This window comes from Somniosus microcephalus, chromosome 15, assembly GCF_052327205.1.
Source record: "Somniosus microcephalus isolate GS21.2 chromosome 15, FLI_Smic_1.0, whole genome shotgun sequence".
Lineage (NCBI taxonomy): Eukaryota > Metazoa > Chordata > Chondrichthyes > Squaliformes > Somniosidae > Somniosus > Somniosus microcephalus.
The window spans coordinates 111,443,077-111,469,425 of record NC_141001.1 but is presented as its reverse complement, the minus strand read 5'-3'; the positions used below and the strand labels follow the sequence as shown (position 1 = coordinate 111,469,425).

Below are 26,349 nucleotides of genomic sequence, written 5' to 3'. Positions count from 1 at the left end.
GGGACCACCTCTGTAGCCTTTGTGCTGTCATAATGGGAACACCTTTTTTAGGGTTGAATATGGAGATGAGGGGTTGATGGTCAGTCAACAAGGTAAAGTTTTGTCCGTGTTGGTAATGGTTGAATTTCTTTACTCCCCATACCAGGCTGAGTGCTTCCCTGTCGATTTGGGCATAGTTACGCTCAGCTGAGTTCAATGAGCGTGACGCAAAAGCTATCGGCCGTTCCGAGCCATCAGGGAATTTATGCGATAATACTGCTCCTATGCCGTAAGGGGATGCATCGCACGCCAGTCTGATTGGCAGTGATGGGTTGTAATGAGCCAAAACTTCTTTGGATGTGATTAAGTCTTTGCATTTATGGAAGGCATTTTTGCATTCTTCGTTCCATTTCCAAATTACTCCTGTTTGTAGCAGTTCATTAAGAGGGTATAGAAGAGTTGATAAGTTCAGTAAAAATTTATGATAGTAATTTATTAATCCCAGGAACGACCTTAATTGTGAAACATTTTCAGGTGCTGGGGCTTTTATGACTGCCTCAATTTTTTCAGGTGACTTATGCAACCCTTCCTTATTTATTATGTGGCCACAATATGATATTTGATTTCGGAAAAATTCGCACTTGGGGCGATTTGCTCGTAGGCCCCGTTCTCTCAGCCTAGTGAGCACCTGCTCTAAATTGGCAAGGTGCTCGTTGTCGTTTTCTCCTGTTTACAAGGATGTCGTCTAGGTAGCATTGAGTCCCCGGAATCCCTTGGAGGACTTGCTCCATAGCTCTTTGCCAGATAGCTGGAGCGGATGCTACTCCGAAAACCAGTCGATTGTACTGGTACAGCCTTTGTGTGTATTTATCGTGAGATATTTTTTAGAGGCCTCTTCAACCTCCATCTGTAGGTATGCCTGTGCCAAGTCAATTTTGGTGAAACGTTTCCCTCCGGATAGTGAGGCGAAAATATCTTCTATCCTCGGAAGAGGATACTGTACCGTGTGAAGGACCGGGTTTACAGTCACCTTGAAGTCTCCACAGATGCGAATTTTTCTCTGTTCTTCAGATCCATCACCCTTCAATACTTTCTTCATGACTGGGACGATGGGTGTTGCCCACTCGCTCCAATCTATTTTAGATAATACGCCTGCCTTTTCCAAATTCTCCAGCTCTGCCTCGACTGCTGGACGAATTACCTTAAAAAACTTGGGAATTGCTGCATCTTCCACTTTTATTGAGGCGGTGATGCCTTTCAAGGTTCCTAGTTTCTCTTGAAACACTTCCTTGGCGTTGGCCAAGATGTCTTTTAATCGTCCAGGTATGACGCATCATCATTTTTTTCCTTACTGGTCACCGTCAGTGCCTGAATGGAGTGCCAGTCTAAACATATTTTCCTGATCCATTCACATCCCAACAGCGGTGGGCCACCATCTTGTAGAATGTATAAATACAACTTCTGTATTTCCTTGCCGTTGTATACAACGGGCACCCTTATTTTTCCTTTGGGGTATACTTTCTGCCCCGTATATGTTTTCAAGATAATGGATGTGTCTTTTAAAGGTATATGCGGAAATAGCCACTCGTAATCCCGTCGATTTATGACGGTCAGAGCTGATCCTGTATCTAGCTCCATTTTAACTGGGGACCCTGCTATTGTGAGGGTAACCCAAATGGTCTGGTAATCTTCTTTGGCAATTACATTATGTAATTTGAGAGAGCTTAGTCTCTTGTTCCCGGAGTCGCTATCGCTCTTCTGGTCTTTGGAGCTACTGTCCGTCGTCATTTGTACCTTTCTGTGCTTTTCCTTATTGATTCTTTTCCCATTAGTGGATTTTTTATTTTCAGATCGGCACACACGTGGAATGTGTCCCATCTTTCCGCATCGCCTGCATGCTTTTTCCTTGAACCAGCAGTCCCTCTGGTCATGGGTGGATCTGCCGCAGCGATAACATCTCTCGAAACCCCGTGTCATTTCATGGGTGCCGAAGTCCTGTGGCCTTTGCTGTATCTTTGCAGCTCCTATTGCACTGAAAGCCTTGTCCAGTGTTAAATCTTTCTCAGAAGATAGCTTTTTTTGTGTTTCTACACTTAGGGGATCGCAGATGAATTTGTCTCGCAGAGAATCTGCCAGTCCTGCCTCGAATTGGCAGTGTAGGGTGTCAACAATCTCCTCAAAATTCTTGTCCATCGGTTCGGCTGGAGTGATTAAGTTTCGTAACAGCTTGTATGTCTTTGCGCCCATTAGATCCAGAAGCACTGAAGCTTTTTTTTCATCTTGTATTCCATTTGCGGTGCAATATACCTCCACTCTTTCCACATATGTGGTCCAATCCTCTATCTCGTTATCAAAAACATCAATATTGCCAAAATTAGGCTCTCTCTCGCTATTAAAAGCATCAATATTGTCAGACTTAGGCATTTCAGCAAAGATATGGCGCTTCCCGCGCTTTCCTGCCGCTGCTGCCGATAACAACGCTGTTTACTGCGGTTTCCGTTCTCTTAATTTTTTTATTTAATTTACTGTTGGAGACTCGTTCCCGCCGGAGGTCTGAACGCTGACCTGCTTGCCGCGCCGGCCGTCTCCCGAGTGCTCCCTCCCAGTCCGTTATTGCTTGCCTCCGATTTCGCTGCCTGTCTCAGCTGTAGAGCCCGCCGCTGGAGCCCCAGCCTGACGCCCAGGAAGGATTAGCGCAGTACCTGCCACCAGCTTGGCCAGCTGGTGAAACCACAGCTTTTCTCACTTCCTTGAGTCTTCTGGACGCTGGAGGAATCGATGTCCTTGAGGTGCTGCCGAATTGCAGGTAAGTCCGTTTCCACTTCGTTGCCACTGTAGTGTCCGTGTGTTGATAAAGACACTGAAGACAGGAGTTGGTTCATAGGTATTTACTAAGCAAAGTCTGGGGGGGGTTTTCTAAAGGATATACACAGGCTTATATAGCCCAAGTGGCAATTACCGGCATTACGCACACCTGGGGCTCTTAAAGGCACATACACCACAATGGGGTTGACGCGTTCCTGTGACGCTAAGATCTGATCGACGTGGCGTCTCACAATGTTCTTCCCGACATCCACTGTGTACATTAATGGCCCCTGCCTTGTACATATCATTCCGGGTTGCCACTTCTCTGTTCGATAGTCACAGGCCAAGACTGGTTGCCCTACATTGAAGCTCCTTGTCGGCTTCTCATTGATGTGCTGGAATTGTTTGTCCTCAACATTTCTTCGCACATTTGGTCTGAGCAAGTCCAGACGAGATCTCAACCTTCGGTTAAAGAACATCATGGCCGGGGTCTGGTTGGTAACTGCATGTGTCGCGTTTCGGTAGGCTAATAAGAAATTGTCCATCTTATGCTGTAGTGGAATTTCATTGTCGCACATGGCCTTTATCGCCTTCTTAAAGGTTTGTACGAACCTCTCAGCCAATCCATTTGTCGCTGGATGATACGGGGCGGATGTGTAATGCCTTACCCCATTCCTTTTCATGAATTTTTGCAACTCGTCGGACACAAACTGTGGTCCATTATCAGAGCAAATCTGCTCTGGCAAACCGTTTCTGGCAAATATGGTCCGTAGGACTGCAATCGTTTTCTCTGTAGTGGTTGAAGACATTTTTATCACCTCAGACCACTTTGAATGAGCATCCACTGCTATTAAGAACATTGAGTCCATGAATGGACCAGCGAAATCTATATGCACCCGTTGCCATGGAGAGGAGGGCCACTCCCATGGGTGTAGAGGGGCATGTGGTGGTGCATTTTGGACCTTCTGGCATCCTAAGCAGCTCTTAGTTAGGTCTTCGATTTGTTGATCGATTCCCGGCCACCACACATAAGCCCTAGCAAGGCTTTTCATTTTCACCCCTCCCCAGATGACCTTCATGTAGCTCATTTAGCACTCTCTCCCTTAACTTGGGTGGAATCACCACTCTGGATCCACACATCACTGTCCCCTGGCATACTGACAGCTGTTCTCTTCTGGATGAGAATGCTGGCAACAGTGAGTCGCCATGTGTTGGCCATCCCCTCACCGTCAATTCATATACCCGTGACAGCGTCGGATCATTGCGGGTCTCCTCTATATCCGCGTTTGTTACTGGCAATCGTTCAATTATTGGCGAATAAAATATCTCAATAGGGTCCACTGCTGGTGCTTCCTCCACAGTAGGCAGTGGCAGGCGCGATAGCCCATCAGCGTTCCCATGCTGTTTCGTGCCTTTATATTCTATTTCATATTGATTCGCCCCTAGAAACAGGGACCATCTTTGTAACCGCTGTGCAGTCATCACTGGAACGCCCTTCTTAGGATTAAAGATGGAGACAAGTGGTTGGTGGTCAGTCAGCAAGGTGAACTTCTGCCCATGCAGATAGTGGTTGAATTTTTTTACTCCCCAGACTAGGCTGAGGGCCTCCCTGTCAATCTGGGCGTAGTTGCGCTCGGCTGAGGTTAGTGACCGAGACGCAAAGGCTACTGGCCTCTCCAACCCGTCTGGGAATTTGTGCGATAGCACCGCTCCAATACCGTAGGGTGATGCATCACATGCCAAACGAATTGGTAGTGCTGGGTTGAAATGGGCCAACACCTCTTTTGATGTGATCAATTCTTTACACCTCTGGAAAGCTCGTCTACGTTCGTCATCCCACTTCCATGGTACCCCTGTTTGCAGTAGAGTGTTCAGCGGGTGTAATACCGTAGACAAATTTGGTAAGAACTTGTGGTAGTAGTTTACCAGCCCGAGGAACAACCTCAGTTGTGACACATTTTCCGGTGCTGGAGCCTTGACTACTGCCTCAATCTTGTCAGGGGACTTATGTAACCCCTCTTCATCGATGACGTGGCCACAATACGAGATCTGTTTCTGGAAAAACTCGCACTTGTGGCGATTAGCTGTTGCACCATACTCCTTTAATCTGGTGAGCACCTTCTCCAAGTTGGCGAGGTGATCACCGTGATTTTCGCCCGTAACCATGATGTCGTCCAAATAACACTGGGTCCCTGGAATCCCTTGCAGGACCTGATCCATCGCCCTTTGCCAGATAGCTGGAGCCGAGGCTACTCCAAACACCAGCCGGTTGTATTGATAGAGACCTTTATGAGTGTTGATCGTAAGGTAATGTTTCGAAGCTTCTTCTACCTCCATTTGCAAGTACGCCTGGGCTAGATCAATTTTGGTGAAGCGTTTACCTCCAGATAGCAAGGCGAAAATATCCTCAATTCGTGGAAGCGGATATTGCACCGTGTGAAGGACTGGGTTCACTGTCACCTTAAAATCCCCACAGATGCGGACCTTCTTTGGTTCCCCAGGCGTATTACTCAACGACCTCTTCATTACAGGAACGATGGGTGTAGCCCACTCGCTCCAGTCCACTTTGGACAGTACTCCTGAACGTTCCAACCCTTCCAGCTCTGCTTCAACAGCTGGTCTGATCGCATAAGGCACTGGTCTGGCCTTCAGAAACATTGGGCTTGCATTTTCCTCTATTTTAATCGTTGCTGTTATTCCTTTTAGTGTTCCTAGTCCCTCCTGGAACACTTCTTTTGCGTCAGTTAGCATTTTTGACAGTCGTCCAGGTGTGACGTCATCATCCTTTTTGGCCTCAACCTTCAGTGCCTGTATGGAATGCCAATCTAATTGTATCTTCCGGATCCATCCACGTCCTAGCAGTGGTGGTCCTCCATTTGGCAATACAAATATATCCATTTTAGGTATTTCCTGGCCTTTATATGTCACTTTCACCCTTATTTTTCCTTTGGGGTAGACTTTTTGCCCCGTATACGTCTTCAAGACAATCTCTAGCTTTCAAGGGTATGTGTGAAAATAGCCGCTTGTAGTCTCTTTGATTTATGACTGTTAGAGCTGACCCTGTGTCCAATTCCATTTCCACTTGGACTCCGTCTATCTTGAGTGTAACCCAGATAGTCTGGTGATCCTCCATTTTGGTTACCTTATGTAGTTTCAGACAACCCAGCTCCTTGCTTCCGGAGTCTCTGTCACTTTTCTGTTCGTCTGAACTACTGTCCATCACCTTATGTACCTTTTTGTACTTCTCCTGTGGAGATTTCTTACTGTTGGTTTTCTTCCCAGACCTGCAGACTCTTGCTATGTGTCCTGCTTTCCCACACTGTCTGCGCACTTGGTCCTTGAACCAACAATCTTTCTGGTCATGTGTTGTTCTGCCGCAGCGATAGCACTTCCCTGTTCCATAGGACATTTCATTGGTGCCATATTCTTGCAGTCTCCGTTGTATCTCTGCAGCGCCCCTTGCGGCTGCTTCGTGTGATACTGCCATACTGAAAGCTTTGTCCAGCGTAAGGTCCTTTTCTGATAGAAGCCGTTTCTGGGTTCCTTCACTTTGTAGCCCACACACAAACTTGTCCCTTAACGTGTCTGCTAGTCCCGCTCCAAACTGGCAGTGTTTCGATAGCTTGCGCAGTTCCGTTAGGTACTCGGCATTGCTTTCGTCTTTGTGTTGGTTCCTTTTATGGAACTTAAATCGTTCTGCTATCAGCCGCGGTGTGGGGTTTAAGTGGTCCTGTAGGATTTCTACTATGCTTTCAAAATTCTTGTTTACCGGCTTCTCTGGGGTTATTAGATTTCGCAGTAACCCATAAGTTTTTGCACCCATGGAATTTAACAGAACCAGTGCTTTATTAGCATCTGGCACTTCATTCGCCCTGCAGTACACCTCAATACGTTCCACATATGTCGCCCAATCTTCGACTTCATTGTCGAACGTAGAGATACTGCCACTCTTCGGCATCCTTGGGTGTGTGTTAACTATCACAAATGGCGCCTCCCGCGCTTCCCCTTCTTCTCCGCTGGCACAAAATGGCGTCTCCTGCGCTTTCCTTCCTTCCCGCGCTCGCCCTTCTTCTCCGCTGCGGCTTCTAAAAATGGCGTCTCCCGCGCTCTTCCTTCTCCGCGGTTCAATGGCGTCTCCCGCACTCTCCGTTCTTCTCCGCGGCTCAATGGCGCCTCCCGCGCTCTTCCTTCTTCTCAATGGCGTCTCCCCTTTGCCCCGCAGACCCTGTTCAGCTCGTGAGCACTGGCTGTGCTCTGCGCGTTCTTCTTTTTATATTTTTCGACGCCGCTCAGTCTAGAACCCGGCTGTTTCTTACCCTCTCTCCGGTTTGTTTTATTTTCCTCGACGCCGCTCGGTGTTCAACCCCCGGCTGCGCCCTGCGCTCTTCACCCTCTCTCTTACCCCGTCGACGCTGCTCGGCTCTCTCTCCACCGTCGGTCGGCTCCAGCCGCCGCTGCTCGGGAAGGGTCTGCGCTGGACCTGTCATCCATCTCTTACTGCTCGCTGTGGCTGGGGAACCAAGCCCGGCTCTCCACAGCCTCCCCTGCGAAGTTGGATCTCTGCCTGACTGCTGGGCAGTTGCTCGTGGTCGACGCCCGTGTTCCTGGCCTTGACTACTTTTTTAAATTTTTTATGTTGCAGGTAGATTCGAATCGACCCTCGTCGCCACTGTTGGATCCGTGGTTCAGTGGATATGCTATTATTAAATAATCACGGATGCTGTACATTAACAGGTCTTTACTGGAGGAGGGTAATCTCTAGACTGGGGGTACAGAGGCATGCGCAAAGCTTATATACCGGTGTGGTCACTGCCGGTACTACAGTATACAGGAGCTGTAAAAGTAGTTCTGACTTAAAGGCACATACACTACAGACATCAACTCCACTTTCTCGCTCAATCTCCATATCCCTTGATTCCCTTAAGAGTCCAAAAATCTCGGCCTTGAATATACTCAACGATTCGGCATCCACAGCCCTTTCAGGTAGAGAATTCCAAAGATTCACAACCCTCTGAATGAAGAAATTCTTCCTCATTTCAGTCTTAAATGGCCGACCCTTTATTCTGAGACTATGCCCTCTAGTTCTAGACTCTCCAGCCAGGGGGAATAACCTCTCGGCATCTACTCTGTCAATCCCCCTCAGAATCTTGTATGTTTCAATGAGATCACCTCTCATCTTAACTCCAGAGAATATAGGCTCAATGTCTCCTCATAGGACAACTCTCTCATCCCAGGGATCAGTCTAGTGAACCTTCATTGCACTGCCTCCAAGGCAAGTATATCCTTTCTCTGATAAGGGGACCAAAACTGTGCACAGTACTCCAGGTGTGGTCTCACCAAAGCCCTGTACAATTGTAGTAAGACTTCCTTACTCTTATACTCCAACCCCCTTGTAATAAAGGCCTACATGCCGTTTGCCTTCCTAATTGGTTGCTGTACCTGCACGCTAACTTTTTGTGTATCCCGTACAAGGACACTTAAATCTCTCTGAACACAAACATTTAGTAGTTTCTCACCATTTAGAACCCTAGGATGTAGGCCATTAGGCCCAGGGGATTTGTCGACTTTTGTCCTATTAGTGTTTCAACAAAAACTGTGATGTGAGCAATCAATCCATTTAGTTGAGATACAGGGAGAACTCCCCCTTTTTCTCTTTTTGAATAGTGGCCATGGGATCTCTTACATCTACCCGAGAGGGCAGACCAGACCTTGACTTCATGGGCCGGAATTTGCGCTGGGTAATAACGGCGAGCTAACAACGTTCGCCGTCATTACCCCTCGGAAACTGACCACAACTTCAGGAAGGAGCACATGCACATCCTAACGCAGAAATCCTGAAGTTGCGGTCAGTCATTCACTGCTCCGACACTGGCTTCGCTGTGCCCCTACCCCCCCCCACCCCCCCGGCCCATAACCGGCAATCCGTGTAATCAGGGAAACTGACAAAAACTTGGGCTTTCCCACGGTAATGTCGCTGTTAAATATCTCATTAAAAGTTAGACCTTGTTGGATTAGGTATAACTGGGGTTTTAACAGCGTATTGACTACTAAACAATATGCCTGAAAAACTAATTTTAATTTTGTGGAGTGTCAAATTTCTCCATTATGATAAAAATTACAATTTTTAAGACACTTTTTAAACCTTAAAAAAAAAATTTTTTAAGTTTCTTCATGATATTTCAGGTTCTACCTTATCCCCATATGAGAGCCCCAATCTTTGTTTTGCTCTCTGTAATATTTTTTAAAAGTCAGGATAAAAGCAGGCTCTCATTTCCCGCTTCCCTGTCTCTGAGAATTCTGCAATGTGATTGGCTGCTTAGACAGCTTGTTGACGTTGCAGCAGATCACGTTAGGGATTCCCCACTATCCTACACTGAAATCACTTGCGCGTTTGGAAACAAAGCAAACTTCTCGCTCTGTTGGCAGCTTTCTTTGGGGTCAGTGGTGAATGCCTTTGCATCGCCGCTGACCACAAATTCCGGGCCAACGTCTCATCCCAAAAGGTGGCACCTCCGACAGTGCAGCACTCCCTCAGTACTGCACTGAGGAGTCAACCTAGATTATATGGTCAAATCCTGAAGCGAGATTGGATCCAACAACCTTCTGACTACACAGCAAGAGTGCTACCGTAACAAGTAAAACTTTGCACTTGGAATTCTTCATTGTCAGTTTATTTTGTAATGTGTTCTGAGTGATTGGTACGACTGATACCCTGCTGTTCATGTGCACCAATGGTGTATGAGAGAGAAAACATGAAACAAAACAAAACAGCACAGCAGAGAAAGGGTTCTTATGTGGCTTGGTGTCAAATTGTGTTTGATAACTCTCCTGTTAAGTACGTTGGGACGTTTTACTACTTTAAAGGTGATATATATATATCTCCCACAAACAACAACGTGATAATGACCAGATAATCTGTTATTTATATATATATGTCATAGTCATAGTCATAACGGCACAGAAGGAGGCCATTCGGCCCATCGAGTCCATGCCGGCTCTCTGTAGAGCAATCCAGTCAGTCCCATTCCCCCGCTCTATCCCCGGAGCCCTGCAGGTTTATTTCCCTCAAGTGCCTATCCAGTCTCCCCTTGAAAACATTGAGGGTCTCCGCTTCCGTCAGCAGCGAGTTCCAGGTCCTCGCCACTCGCTGCATAAAAAAAAATTTGTCCTCACGTCCTTCCTGTATCTCTTGCCCAAAACCTTAAAAAAATGTGTCCCCTAGTCCTTGTATCATCAACTTGTGGGAACAGTCTTTCCCCATCTAGCCTATCCAAACCTGTCCTATGCAAGTTGTTGTTGTTGAAGGAAATCATAATTTTAAGTAAGGAAAAAAGATCTGTGTTAAAGAGGCCTCATGGACATGGTACTTAAACAGAAGCTCTTGCGTAGCGATACGTTTTGTCGCTGAAATGTTGAAAAAGGAAAGCTGCATGATAGTTTACCATCGGCTTGAGTTTTGGATTTAAAAATGCGCCATCTAACCTGATGGATCAGTCTGTGTATTTTGATTTATAGCATGGCCAACATCGACAAAATGACTTTAAAGAAAAAAAAGAAAGATTTGCATTTATATAGCGCCTTTCACGATCTCTACGTCCCAAAACGCTTTACAGCCAATGAAGTACTTTTCAAAGTGTAGTCATTGTTGCAATGTAGGAAACGCGGCAGCCAATTTGCGCACAGCAAGCTCCCACAAATGGCAACGTGCTAATGACCAGATAATCTGTTTTTTTAGTGATGTTGATTGAGGGATAAATATTGGCCAGGACACTGAGGATAACTCCCCTGCTCTTCGAAATAGTGACAAATAAAAGTTGTTTTATTCGGCTGACGCCTGTGCCTAATTGAGGTAGAATGAAAGAAACAAACAGACACTATAGAGTAAAGAAGCTAATGAGTTCTGAAAGACAATGCAGAATAACCATTAGAGCTGGCCAGATTTGCAATGGAAAGTCAAAGTGCCTAATTCCTCCTATAACCGCCAATGGCGCTATCGCTTTTAATAAAATTATAGAAATAGGGGCACTAATCTGATGGAAGCTGATACTCAAATGGCTTAAAAAGTGTATGTGGAGCAGCAAGCTCAAAAGTCACATTATAGAGGCGAATGGAAGACTGTTACCATTGGGACAGATGGACGTGGCTAACTCCCGGTTCAGGTGAACACCTCCTGCTCTGTGATTCTGGTCTCGCTCCACTGTGCAGAACCCACAATGTTGATACAGAGTGGGTGGGCGGGTGCTTTTATTGGGGCACGTACTAAATTTTAGGTTGCCCTAGCTGCAGAAGTACCTAACTTGTAGAGCCTTGGGAAATGTAATATGTTTACCTTGCAAGATAGATGAACGAAGATGGTCTGTGAAACTGAACCCCTTTAACAACTCTTTATCTTCCAGTGATCTGATTTTTGCTTTAATTTGTTCAGATTGATAGATGTTGTGATTTTTTGCACGGTGAGTCACCAGTTCAAGATACTGAACAAAGGTTAGAGTTTGTTCTCATCCTTGTTTCCAAATCCCTCCATGGCCTCACCCCTCCCCATCTCTGTAATTTCCTCCAGCCCTACAACCCTCCAAGATATCTTTGCTCCTCGAATTCTGCCCTCTTGAGCATCCCTGATTGTAATCGCTCAACCATTGGCGGCCGTGCCTTCAGCTGCCAAGGCCCTAAGCTTTGGAATTCCCTCCCTAAACCGCTCCGCCTCTCTACCTCTCTTTCCTCCTTTAAGCCGCTCCTTAAAACCTACTTCTTCTGTCCTAATATCTCCTTATGTGGCTCAGTGTCAAATTTTGTTTTATTATACTCCTGTGAAGTGCCTAGGGATAACAACAGAAAATGCTGGAAAAACTCAGCAGGCCAGGCAACATCCGTGGAGAGAAATTAGAGTCGACGTTTCGGGTGAACCCTTTTTCAAAACTGGAAAGCAAATGAAATAGATCGAAGGCAGGGCTGCGATAGAACAAAAGAAGTAAAGAGACATGAAGAGGTGCCTAGGGATGTTTTACTACATTAAAGGTGCTATCTAAATAGAAGTTGTTGTTTCCAATTGTGATTGGAGGATTGAGGTTCAGCCTGCTCCTGTCTACCTAGCCTTTTTGAGTAAATGAAGGTGCATAATGCAATTTTTAAAAATTTGTTCATGGGATGTGGGCGTCGCTGGCAAGGCCAGCATTTATTGCCCATCCCTTGAGACAACAGAGTGGCTTGCTAGGCCATTTCAGAGGGACAGTTAAGAGTCAACCACATTGCTGTGGGTCTGGAGTCACATGTAGGCCAGACCGGGTAAGGACGGCAGCTTTCCTTCCCCAAAGGACATTAGTGAATCAGATGGGTTTGTTTTACGACAATCTGGTAGCTTCATACTAGCTTTTTATTCCAGATTTATTTAATTAACTGAATTTAAATTCCCCAGCTGCCATGGTGGGATTTGAACTCACGTCTCCAGGGATTAGTCCAGGCCTCTGGATTATTAGTCAAATAACATAACCACTATACTACTGTACATAAGGACAATGTTACATTAGATTGTGATAGTATACCGTTATTGGAGTATTACAACAGTGACTACACTTCAAAAGTACATTACTGGCTGTAAAGTGCTTTGGGTCGCCCTGAGGTCATGAAAGGTGCTACAGAAATGCAAGTCTTTTTATGTCACCTTATTGGAGAATTCTGAATGGGGTTAAATTCCTAAGCAACCAGGAATGAGCCACTTGGAGAATTCTATTGGAACTCCTTCACATTGACCACTGAGTGAAAAAGCACAAATTTACGTCACCTTATCTGCTGCCGTGCAAACATTTTTTTAAAGTTCTTTCTGTTTTCTATATATTCGATATTTAGGCGAAAAGGAGGTGGGGTGGTGTTGTTAGTAAAGGATGAAATCAGAGCAATAGTGAGAAAGGATATTGGCTCAGAAAATCAAGATGTAGAATCAGTCTGGGTGGAGCTAAGAAGCACCAAGGGGCAGAAAACATTGGTGGGAGTTGTCTATAGGCCTCCAAACAGTAGTAGTAATGTAGGGGATGGCATCAAACAGTAAATTAGAGATGCATGTAACAAGGGTACTACAGTAATCATGGGTGACTTTAATCAACATATAGACTGGCCAAACCAAATTAGCAATAATACTGTGGAGGATGAATTCCTGGAGTGTGTACGAGATGGTTTTGTAGACCAGTACGTTGAGGAGCCAACTAGGGAACAGGCTATCCTAGATTGGGTATTGTGCAATGAGAAGGGGTTAATTAATAATCTTGTGCGGGGTCCTTTAGGGAAGAGTGACCATAACATGAAAGAATTCTTCATTAAGATGGAAAGTGAAGTAGTCCAATCCGAAATTAGGGTCCTAAATCTAAACAAAGGAAACCACGAAGGTATGAGGAGGGAGTTGGCTATGATAGACTGGCGAACTTCATTAAAAGGCATGACGGTCGATGGGCAATGGCTAACATTTAAGGAACGAATGCATGAATTGCAAAGTTATACATTCCTTTCTGGCGCAAAAACGCAAAAGGAAAAGCGGCCCAGAGTACTAAAAGAGGTAGCCATGGAAATAGTGGATGCATTGGTTGTCACCTTCAAAAATTCTATAGATTATGGAACAGTTCCTGCAGATTGGAAGGTGGCAAATGTAACCCCACTATTTAAAAAAGGAGGGAGAGAGAAAATGGGGAACTACAGACTGGTTAGCCTAACATCAGTAGTAGGGAAAATGCTAGAGTCTATTATAAAGGGCGTTATAACAGGACACTTAGAAAATATCAACGGGATTAGACAAAGTCAACATGGATTTATGAAAGGGAAATCGTTTTGACAAACCTACTGGAGTTTTTTGAGGATGTAACTGGTAGAATAGATAAGGGAGAACCAGTGGATGTGGTGTATTTGGATTTTCAGAAGGCCTTTGATAAAGTCCCACATAAGAGGTTAGTGTGCAAAATTAAAGCACATGGGATTGGGGGTAATATACTGGCATGGATTGAAAATTGGTTACCAGACAGAAAACAGAGAGTAGGAATAAATGGGTCTTTTTCGGGGTGTCAGGCGGCGACTAGTGGGGTACCGCAGGGATCAGTGCTTGGGCCCCAGCTATTCACAATATTTATCAATGATTTGGATGGGCGAACCAAATGTAATATTTCCAAGTTTGCTGACGACACGAAACTAGGTGGGGTTGTGAGGAGGATGCAAAGAGGCTTCAAGGCGACTTAGACAAGTTGAGTGAGTGGGCAAATACATGTCAGATGCAGTAGAACGTGGATAAATGTGAAGTTATCCACTTTGGTAGAAAAACAGAAAGGCAGAGTATTATTTAAATGGTAATAGATTGGGAAATGTTGATGTATAAAGGGACTTTGGTGTCCTTGTACACCAGTCACTGAAAGCAAACATGTAGGTGCAGCAAGCAGTTAGGAAGGCAAATGGTATGTTGGCCTTCATAGAAACATAGAAACATAGAAGATAGGATCAGGAGCCGGCCATTCAGCCTCTCGAGCCTGCCCCGCCATTTAATGAGATCATGGCTGATCATCCAAATTCAGTACCCTGTCCCTTCTGAAAGTCCAAATACACTACATCCACTGGTTCTCCCTTATCTTTTCTACTAGTTACATCCTCAAAATTCCACAGATTAGTCAAGCACGATTTACCTTTTGTAAATTCATGTTGACTTTGTCCGATCCTGTCACTGTTTTCCAAGTGCTCTGCTATTACATCTTTTATAATGGACTCTAGCATTTTCCCCACTACCGATGTCAGGCTTACCGGTCTATAATTCCCCGTTTTCTCTCTGCCACCTTTTTTAAATAGTGATCTTCATTGCAAGAGGATTTGAGTACAGGAGCAAGGATGTCTTACTACAGTTGTACAGGGCCTTGATGAGACCACACCTGGAGTACTGTGTGCAGTTTTGGTCTCCTTATCTAAGAAAGGATATACTTGCCATAGAGGGAGTGCAGCAAAGGTTCACCAGACTGATTCCTGGGATGGCAGAACTGTCGTATGAGGAGAGATTGGGTCGACTAGGCCTGTATTCACTGAAGTTTAGAAGAATGAGAGGGGATCTCATTGAAACGTATAAAATTCTGACAGGGCTAGACAGACTGGATTCAGGGAAGATATTTCCCCTGGCTCGGGGGGTCTAGAACGAGGGGTCACAGTATCAGGATATGGGGTAGGACATTTAGGACTGAGATGAGGAGAAATTTCTTCACTCAGAGGGTGGTGAACCTGTGGAATTCTCTACCACAGAAGGCTGTGGAGGCCAAGTCACTGAATATATTTAAGAAGGAGATAGATTAGATTTCTAGACGCAAAAGGCGTCAAGGAATATGGTATTGAGATAGAGGATCAGCCGTGATCATATTGAATGGTGGAGCAGGCTCGAAGGGCCGAATGGCCTACTCCTGCTCCTATTTTTCTATGTTTCTCTTTTTGCTGACTGTTTTGTCTTCGTGCCTCTTTGTAGCGCCACCGAAGATTGATGTAACATCCCTGAACGGAAGTGGGTAACTGGAGAAAGCGTTTCATTGTATCAGCAGGACGATGCCATAACTCTCGAGCAACAAAGTGAGGTATTACCATCCTGTAGTATTTGATAAAATCCTCGGGTGTGCAGTGTTCAGAATGCAGTGGTTGAATTTGGGTTGCAGTTAAAAAGTTCGTCAGAATGTGTTGCACCCTTGTACCAAAATATACTCCTGTAGTAAAAGTACAATTTGTACGTGCTGTTTTGTGTGGCGATGCTTTCACAAAACAAACCTTCAGGCAAGAGTTGATCATGTAATATTTAGTGACTCTTGCAAAATATAATTTCAATTAGAATTTCCTTCATTACCACAACCTTTTTGTTTTAAAATCTGAAGTTAAAATATGTTTCGTATTTTTCTATGGCGTAGTTAGATTTGAATTTACCAATGCGCTTTAAATATGAAGAGATTCAGCAACTCTAATATAAAAGCAAAATACTGCGGATGCTGGAAATCCGAAATAAAAACAGAAAATGCTGGAAATGCTCAGCAAATGCCTCGCACCATCATCCCTTCTGTCATTTAATCACTCCTGCCTCCCACCCCATCACAGGCCTTCCCTTTTGTTCTTTCCACCCCTCCCCCTTTCCTTGCCTCTGCACCTGCTTAAAACCGGTTATATCTCGAACTTTTTTCAGTTCTGACCTGAAACGTTAATTCTGTTTCTCTCTCCACAGATGCTGCCTGATCTGCTGAGTATTTCCAGCATTTTCTGTTTTATTTCAAAAACTCTACACCTGACACGCTGTACTCTCAAATTAGTCCTGACATGTACTTCACATGTTTGTAACCTGTGACTAATCACATGTTACACACCATCAGTTGGAGTGCGGGAACATCAGTTGCTGTAGGCTGGAGCTGTGTAACCTCTATATAGTAGCTGTGATTTATATCAAATATCAAAACTCATAAAATAAAGACTGCCCTCTTATCCGTACTGGCTAGATTACCCGAATGATGGATCTGAGTTACAAGGAAAGACTAGAGCAACTAGCTTTGCATTCCCGCAAACAGAAAATTGACGCGACAATTTGATGAGGAGGTGTTCAAAGCGATAAAGGGAATAGACATGTTAATGTAGATCAGGAGTATGGTAGCATAGTTATGTTACTTGACCAGTAATCCAGGGGCCTGCACTAATTGTGAGTGAGGAAAATCTGGATGGTAAAACAGAACTAACAGACTCGGGTGTTACCCAGATCAATAGTTTTATTACGAGTGCACACGGGAGAACCACCTCAGCCAACCCCAGCTGGAGGCACCGTTCTCAGAGGAAAAGTGACAATACAGCTTAGTTTATACAGTTTATTAGACAACACCCACTTATTACTAATGGGGTGTATACATGGGAATATTGATACTTCATTGGTTTACATGGTTAATCAATCAACTACTGTCCTTCGAACTCGAGTACCCCCTGAATACGTCAGTAAAAAGCTTGTCGACTGTAGGAGGCTTCATATTCATGAGCTAGCTCTTACTCTTGTTATCAGTATGGGAAAGTATTTTCCAGCAGAGACATGGCTAGCTGGATACAAAGCCACATTGAATTATGCAGCTGGCTGACTACTCTTCAAGGCCTTATTTGCTGCTACTTCTTAATCGTGCCTTTGTATTCTTATCTCTTCCAAGAACAGGCTCTTTCTAAACAGTTACCAGATTGTAATTACAAGCAACATTTCAGAATGCCTATAATTTCTATTTATGTTAGTCTAAAAGGGTTAATATAGCCAAGTATCCCATGGTGTTTTGCGTTTGTTTTCCAGCTAACAAGACTAAATGGTACCTTTCAGATAGTTTTATACCGGTCGAATATTGAGGACCCCTTTATATCCCTTAAACCAAATTTTATCCTAACACTAATGATCCAGAGACATGAGTTCAGGTCCCACCATGGCAGCTGGGGAATTTAAATTCAGTTAATTAAATAAATTTGGAATCAAAAAACTAGTATCGGTAATAGTGACCATGAAACTACCGGATTGTTGTAAAAACCAATCTGGTTCACTAATGTCCTGTTTAGGGAAGGAAATCTGCCATCCTTAGGGATGTGCAATAAATGCTGGCTTTGCCAGCAACGCCCACATCCCATAAACAAATTTTTAAAAAAGTGACTCCAGACCCACAGCAATGTGGTTAACTCTTAGCTGCCCTCTGAAATGACCTAGTAAACTACTCAGTTGTACCTTCACCTCACGGACTGCAGCGGTTCACCACCACCTTCTCGAGGGCAATTAGGGATGGGCAATAAATGCTGGCCTTGCCAGTGACGCCCACATCCCAGCAATGAATAAAAACAATATTTTTTACTGGTAGGGGCAATAATCTTGAGAAAAGCTTTAGATACGTAAAGGGGGAGATTAGAAGAAATGTTTTCACAGCTCGGAATATGGTGTACATAATCACAATCACCTTTCTTGAAGATGGTCACAATTACGGCATCTCTGAGATTCTCTTCCTTCCAGATAAGAGAAATGAATTCATGTATTCGCGCCAATAGTGCTTCTCCGCCATGTTTTAGCGTCTCGGCGGGGATTCCAGCTGCTCTTGAGGCCTTGTTGTTCTTCAGTTGTCTGATGGCCTTTTCAACCTCATGCCAGGCTGGGGTTATGCTGAGGTGGTGGCGGGTAGCATGCTGTGGGATGGAGTTGAGGACACTCGCTTCGAAGACAGCGTCTCGATTAAGGAGATGTTCGAAGTGCTCCTTCCAGCGGGCACTGACTGCCTTCAAGAAAGTGGACAAGTCTGATTGCGGTAATTACAGAGGAGTCTCCCTGCTGTCTGCCACAGGGAAAGTCATCGCAAGAATCCTCCTCAATCGCCTTCTCCCAGTGGCTGAAGAGTTCCTCCCAGAGTCGCAATGCGGATTCTGCCCACTAAGGGGCACAATGGACATGATCTTCACCGCGCGTCAACTACAAGAGAAATGCAGGGAACAGCACCAACCGCTGTACATGGCCTTCTTTGACCTCAAAGGCCTTCGACACTGTCAACCGTGAGGGATTATGGAATGTTCTCCTCAAATTCGGCTGCCCTCAAAAGTTTGTCACCATCCTCCGCCTGCCTCACAATGACATGCAAGCCGTGATCCTGACCAACGGATCCACCACAGACCCAATTCACATACAGACCGGGGTCAAGCAAGGCCGTGTCATCGTACCAACGCTCTTCTCGATCTTCCTTGCTGCAATGCTCCATCTCACCCTCAGTAAACTCCCCGCTGGAGTGGAACTAATCTACAGAACAAATGGGAAACTGTTCAACCTCCGTCACCTCCAGTCCAGATCCAAGGTTGTCCCATCCTCTGTCATCGAATTACAGTATGCAGACGATGTCTGCATCTGCGCACACTCTGAGGTCGAACTCCAAACCATCGGCAACACCTTCACCAAAGCATACGAGAGTACGGGCCTTGCAATAAACATCTGTAAGATAAAGGTCCTCTACCAACCTGCCCCCGCCACACAGTACTGCTCCCCGATTATCAAAATCCATGACGAGGCCTTGGACAAAGTGACCACTTTCCATGCCTCGGGAGCCTACTGTCAACAAGGGCAGACGTTGACGACGAAGTCCAACACTGCCTTCAGTGTGCCAGTGCAGCCTTCGGTCGCCTGAGGAAGAGAATGTTTGAAGACCAGGACCTCAAACCCAGCACCAAGCTCATGGTCTACAGAGCAGTAGTGATACCCGCCCTCCTGTATGCTTCAGAGGCATGGACCATGTACAGCAGGCACCTCAAAGCACTGGAGTGGTACCACCAACGCTGTCTCCACAAGATCCTGCAAATCCATTGGCAGGATAGGCGCACCAACGTCCGTGTTCTCGCTCAGGCCAACATCCCCAGCATCGAAGCTTTGACCACGCTTAATCAGCTCCGATGGACGGGCCACATTTGTCCGCATGCCCAATACGAGACTCCCAAAACAAGCGCTCTACTCGGAGCTCCGTAATGGCAAGAGAGCCGCAGGTGGGCAGAGGACACGCTTCAAGGACACCCTCAAAGCCTCCTTGTAAAAGTGCAACATCCCTACTGACACCTAGGAATCCCTGGCCCAAGACCGCACAAAGTGAAGGAGAAGCATCCAGGAAGGCGCCGAATACCTCGAGTCTCTTTGCCGGGAGCAAGCGGAAGCCCAGCGGAAGGAGCGCACGCCCACCCGCCCCTTCAACCACCGTCTGCCCCACCTGTGACAGAGACTGTAGGTCCCGCATTGGACTCATCAGTCAGCTGAGAACTCATTTTTAGTGTGGAAGCAAGTCATCCTCGGTTCCGAGGGACTGCCTAAGAAGAGAAGATATAATCACAAGTGGTGATTGATACTGAATTGATTTTTTTAAATTCGTTTATGGGATGTGGGCTTCACTGGCAGGACCAGCATTTATTTCCCATCCCTAATTGCCCTTGAGATGGTGGTGGTGGTGAGCCGCCGCCTTGAAGTGTGGTGAAGGTACTCCCACAGTGCTGTTAGGGAGGAAGTTCCAGGATTTTGACCCAACGACGATGAAGGATCGGCCGATATATTTCCAAGTCAGGATGGTGTGTGACTTGGAGGGGAACTTGGAGGTGGTGGTGTTCCCATGCGCCTGCTGCCCTTGTCCTTCTAGGTGGAAGAGGTCGCGGGTTTGGGAGGTGCTGCTGAAGGAGCCTTGGCGAGTTGCTGCAGTGCATATTGTAGATGATACACACTGCAGCCACGATACGCCGGTGGAGGGAGTGAATGTTTAAGGTGGTGGATGGGGTGCCAATCAAGCGGGCTGCTTTGTCCTGAATGGTGTCAAGCTTCTTGAGTGTTGTTGGAGCTGCACTCATCCAGGCATCCAAGATTACAGCATTCAAAAAGGTACTGGATAATTACATTGAAGGAAATAATATGATAGGGCATGAGGCAAAAGCAGGAGAATGGGACTTTGTAAAATCAGCCCCAAGAAGGACCTAAATGCAAAATAAGAAGGACAGAATGGCCATTGTGCTACAAATTTATTTTCTGGAGGCTGTCCCATGTATGATTTGGTAATAGAGATAGTTTGATCAAAGATTGAAAAGAACGAGGAAGTGATGAAATTGACATGGTTCATATGCTAAATCCTCGCACCCATTGGGAATTCCAGTTCTGCAGGATAACACATTAAGTTATCCCCTGAAAAAAATCTTCCTTTGCTTCACTCCACTCCTCCCCCAGCTATTGCAGCATTTTGTCTCTTTTTTCCTTTTATTATTACTTACTGTCATTATGATTTGTCATTTATTTTAAGTATGTTCATAGTTTGAATCGTCAGGCTACAGAATTAAATGCACAGAGTCAAAATCAGTTACCACCATATTTGTTCTCCTTCTTGAAACAAGGATTCCAGCAAAACACATACAGGATGACATCTGAAAATATTCTTCAAAAAGACTGGTATGAAATTCTGGGTGCAGGTCCATCAGACAGCCTGCAGGAGCTGAGACAGAATTATCAGAGGCTGGTCCTGTTGGTGAGTCTTTAACTAACTAAAGGGATTTTTTTGGGGGGGGTGCGGGGGAGGGAACTAACTTTGGGAAAGCAGCATTGCTCCTGTTTATTTTTGAGCGTAAGCAGGTGAATGGCAGTAATTGATTAAGGGAATAGTGGCGTCCATGTGGGTGATAAATGAACAGTAAAGCAACAGAAAACCGAGAGGAAATTGAAACCTAATAATTAATTGTAAGAAACTGACCCGAAAGTCTGATCGCAAAGAGAAGGAAAGTAGCGCACATGGGACTATCTAGAAATGGGTAACAGAGTGAAACACAGGAGGTGATCAGATACAAATTAAATAATTAAGCTACTTCTGCATACTCTGTGTGACAAACTGTTAATCAAAAAGGACCCACAGTAGCAGCAGATGAAGCAAAGAGTGAGAAGTTGTACAGCAGAGAACTGACAGCAAGAAGAACAGATGACCTGGTAAAGGCTGTACAGAGAAGCAATGTCTGATTTTTAAACTGTATGAGCATGCATCCTGGACCGGAATAACATGGGACTGAAAACCTGGAGAGCGAATTGGAGTAACAGGACATTTATCGTGGCCCAGTGTGTACATTCTGAGATGTTTATCCAGTTCAGCAGCTGACTAGATGTGACATAAGAGACTAAGTTCACTTGCTCCTTTCGAAGTTTCAAAAATGTTAATGATCACTTCTTGTCACAGGTTTGGTGACTTGCCTTAAATATTCTTTTGGGTATAATGGTGCTAGAGATTCCTGTAAGAGGTCTGAGTGTCTTGGGTTTAGGGGTGTGTTTGTACCTCCCAATATCTAACTGCGCAACAGCATAAACCAGAGGTGATTTGAACTGGATATTTTGTCTCCCGCATATGTGGTTCTTCAGTCTCTTCAAAAGCGGAGTGAGAAAACACGTGGTGAGGCAAGGCCAGATATGAATTGGCAAGATGTTTTATTTTGCAGCAAGTGAACTTACAAAGAAACAGGTACGATCAGATTCCCTAGCTGAGTCAGTACAACGTGTCTTCGCAAAACAATACAAAATAATGAACACGCTATGCTTCCCCACATCAAGGTGCCGCCTTACTTGATTTACACAAAATAATTCCTAATGACATTTCATGTTGAGCATCAAGTATATTTCATTTCTGGAGGGTGGGTTTGAAAGTATCATTTATTTTTCCAGAAGCCAAATAAATGACAAGATTAGTGTATGTGAGTGAGCTGATACAATGGCCCGTATTTTACGATCCCTACGGGTGTGTACGAGCGAAGCGCATGCGCTGAAAACCAGCACTTCTGATCGGTCAAGAATCCTCTTGACAGATCCTGCGCCTACACAAGAGAAGGGCCTCTGCGGGTGGCGAGTTCCGCTTTCTGCAGAACCTTCACCCACTAAAATCCCTTTAAAAAATCTTACGCCTGGTAAGGCCTGCTTTTACCAGCATAAGAGTTTTAAAAAGTAAAAAAGATAATTAAAAAATACTTTTAAAGAAGGTAAGTTTATTTTTAGCCCTGTAAAAAAACTTTAATTTTATATTTCAAAAAAAATAATTTTTGTTTAAAATATTTAATTTAATGTAATTTTAACTAATTTTAAAAACATGATTTTTTTTGTAAAATTTATTTAATGTTTTGATGTGTTTTTTGAGTGATCCCCATTCATACTTTTGACAGGTCTAAGCTGAGAGACCTGTCAAAAGTATGAAGGGGGATTCCCTTCTTCCATTGGTTCCCCATGGCCCACGTGATCCCAGGAACGCTTGCGAACCGCATGTGCCCCTAGGATACCTGGGCCCTGCGCATTTCTTAGAGCAGAGGCCCAGGAGTGGAAATGTCCGGACCTCCGGAGCCCTCGGGTAAGGGCGTAGATTTTTTCTAGATCAGAGGCCTCCGCACGCAGGAAGCCTCCGATCGGAAAATACGGGCCAATAATTTCTCATTCATTGTAGTTTCTATGAGTTTTGATGCAAGTTGCAGTCATGTAGTAATGTGCAGTTATTGGGTGTATTACCACTTATGTACGATGTAAGAACATAAGAATTAGGAGCAGGAGTAGGCCATACGGCCCCTCGAGACTGCTCCACCATTCAATAAGATTATGGCTGATCTTTGATCTCCACTTTCCTGCCCAATCTCCATATCCCTTGGTTCCCCTAGAGTCCAAAAATCTATCTATCTCAGCCTTGAATATACTCAACGACTCAGCATCCACAGCCTTTTTGGGTAGAGAATTCCAAAGATTCACAACCCTCTGAGTGAGGAAATTCCCCCTCATCTCAGTCTTAAATGGCCGACCCCTTATCCTGAGACTATGCCCCCTAGTTCTAAACACTCCAGCCAGGGGAAACAACCTCCTGGCATCTACCCTGTCAGTCCCCCTCAGAATCTTGTATGTTTCGATGAGATCGCCTCTCATTCTTCTAAACTCCAGAGAGTATAGGCCCAATCTACTCAATCTCTCCTCATAGGTCAACCCTGTCATTAATTTCGTGAACCTTCGTTGCACCGCCTCTAAGGCAAGTATATCCTTCCTTCCGATAAGGAGACCAAAACTGTGCACAGTACTCCAGGTGTGTGAAAGATATGAAGTGGAATATCTTTGATAATGAGCCTGCAATGTAGGAAGCTGTGTTTGGTTACAATAGACTGGGCCGGGCTCTCTGATTAATGTACTACTTACTGCCTGCCTCCTTGGCTGGAACCTAAGTATAACATAGATAATCCAATCATGCTGTGTAGGATTGTATTGTCTGTGCTGTATTGTCTGAATGCGTTCAAAAGTAGAAAAAAAATACATCGGATGTACAGCACAGAAACCAGCCTTTCGGACAACCAGTCCATGCCAGTGTTTATGCTCCACTCGAGCCTCCTCCCATCCTTCCTCATCTAAGTCTATCAGCGTAACCCTCTATTCCTTTCTCCCTCATGTGCTTATCTAGCCTCCCCTTAAATGCAATTATACTATTCACTTCAACCACTCCCTGTGGTAAATAGTTCCACTTCTCACCATTCTCTTCTGAATTCCCGATTTGATTTCTTGGTGACTATCTTATATTGATGGTCTCGAGTTTTGCTCTTCCCCACAAATGGAAACACACTCTCTGTGTCTACTCTAGCAAAACCTTTCATAATTCCTCTATTAGGTCATCCATCAGCCTTCTCTTTCCAAGAGAAAGGAGACCTGATGGGTATAACCTCACATTTCTGGTATCATCCTTGTAAAACATTTTTGCACCCTCTCCAGTTCCTCTATCTTTTTTATAATATGGCAACCAGAATTGTACACAGTATTCCAAGTGTGGTCCAACCAAGGTTTGACACACGTTCAGCATAATTTCTCTACTTTTCAATTCTATCCCTCTAGAAATAAACCCTAGTGCTTGGTTTGCTTTTACCTGTCACTATTGTGTGGTAAGGAAACGTTTTTGTTTGTTGAATACCTATAATTGCACAGTTAGATTCTTCTTCTATCTAAAATATATTTTCATCGTGTATCTTGATACCAGACAAAATATCTGACAATGAATAGAGAAATCATCCATGATCGTATGTAACTTAGCAGTGGTCCAGCATTCGGAAAATACTTAAAAATATGAAGTTCTGGAAGGTCCTCGGTTCAATTCCCAGTTTGTGCCACTGCTGTCCAGTGATTGATTGCTGCTGGAAAACTTGAGGCTGTTGGATGAGAACTCAGTTTGGTTGTGATGCCCTCCATTGTCAAATAGTACAAAACTTGCTGTCTGGCACACGTGCAAAAAAGGCTACTCGGGCAAGGTACTGGAGGGCTTACTTTTATAGTACATAATAATGTTGGATTGTGTTCAGAGTTCATGGCATGCCTTCACGGTCCCCTAAGTATTGATGCTGAGAGCCACCTTGTGATAGTGGATCCTCATGTGAGATAGAACAAAGAGACAACAGGGGGCTTGTGTTTAAATTTGCAGCACAGACAACAAATAGTGAGAGGGGTTTTTATAGGAATGGGAGGAGGCCATTCAGCCCCTCGAGCTTGTTCCACCATTCAATTAGGTCATGGCTGATTTTGACTGGGGAGTCTAGAACCAGGGGCCACAGCCTCAGGATAAAGGGTAGGCCATTCAGGACTGAGATGAGAAGAAATTTCTTCACACAGAGGGTGGTGAATCTTTGGAATTCTCTACCCCAGAGGGCTGTGGAGGCTCAGTCATTGGGTATATTCAAAACAGAAGCCGATAGATTTCTGACTAGTAAGGGCATCAAGGGATAGGGCCTGTGAATGGAGTTGAGGCAGAAGATCAGCCATGATCTCATTGAATTTAACTTTAGCTGGTCGGATTTTGCACACCTTGTGAAACCCGCCAACTAATGGAAGTCGAGAACTGCTGGATCCAGGAGGTAAGTGTTCCTCCTAGATCCAGCGTCCCTGCTTAACCCACCCCCCTGGGATCGGAGACCCTCCCCCCCCCCCCCCCCCCCCCAAAACCAGGCCTCCAATCCCCCTGCTCCTCCTTCCTGTTCACCAACCCCCCCCCCCCCCCTCGCTCCTCTGGCCACTGATCTTTGCAGCCCTAAGGATCCAGTATGACAAATATCAATGTCACGCCTTTACTGGTAATAGAGTTGGAGTAACTTGATATAGCCCTAGTATGTGTCTCTTATTTGGTACTTGTGAGTATAATACATAAGAAGTGGGGCATTTTAGGTAACATAACATGGTCAAGCTACCGCCAGCTATCATCAGGCCAGTTATCTCTTGAAGCAGATTGTATATTTCTATCAACAGGTATTCAGTTATGTGTATGAAGTGTTTTGATAGTGTAAATAAGGAGAAACTGTTTCCACTGGCATGAGGGCCAGTAACCAGAGGACACTTATTTAAGGTAATGGGCAAAGGAACCAGAGGGGAGATGAGGAGAATTTTCTTTACACAGTGAGTTGTTATTACCTGGTGAAAGGGTGGTGGAATCAGATTCGTAGTAACTTTCAAAAGAGGATTGGATATGTACTTGGAAAAAAGAAAAAAATTGCAGGGCTATCAGGAAAGAGCAGGGGAGTGGGCCTAATTGGATAGCTCTTTCAAAGGCATGATGGGCCGAATGGCCTTCTGTACTGTATGGTTCTATATCTCTTTCCAAAACAGTGTGCCTGTGTGCATAGAATCATAGAAATTTACGGTGCAGAAGGAGGCCATTCGGCTCATCGTGTCTGCGTCGGCTGAAAAACAGCTCTCCAGTCTAATCCCACTTTCCAGCCTTTGTTCCGTAGCCCTGTAGGTTACAGCACTTCAAGTGCATATCCAAGTACTTTTTAAATGTGATGAGTGTTTCTGCCTCTACCACCCTTTCAGGCAGTGAGTTCCAGACCCCCACCACCCTCTGGGTCAAACAAGTTCTCCTCAACTCCCCTCTAATCCTTCTACCAATTACTTCAAATCTATGCCCCCTGGTTATTGACCTCTCTCTGCTAAGGGAAATAGGTCCTTCCTATCCACTCAAGCTGGGCCCCTCATCATTTTATACACCTCAATCAAGTCTTCCCCCTCAGCCACCTCTGTTCCATAGAAAACAACCCCAGTCTATCTGATCT

General features: G+C 44.9%; 1 protein-coding gene across 5 annotated transcripts in view; it reads left to right on the top strand.

The window, feature by feature from the left end:
• The window catches only part of dnajc24 (DnaJ (Hsp40) homolog, subfamily C, member 24), a 127,402-nt gene that overhangs the window by 3,239 nt on the left and 97,814 nt on the right, over positions 1–26,349 (top strand). For 4 of the 5 annotated variants that reach the window (XM_086008297.1, XM_086008292.1, XM_086008295.1 and 1 more), the window contains exons 2-3: positions 15,254–15,359; positions 20,662–20,792. In XM_086008297.1, coding sequence (XP_085864423.1) covers positions 20,685–20,792 — 108 coding nt within the window. In that variant the 5' untranslated portion in view covers positions 15,254–15,359; positions 20,662–20,684. The remainder of the gene's footprint in view (positions 1–15,253; positions 15,360–20,661; positions 20,793–26,349) is intronic. The other variant, XM_086008296.1, reaches the window with a different exon arrangement.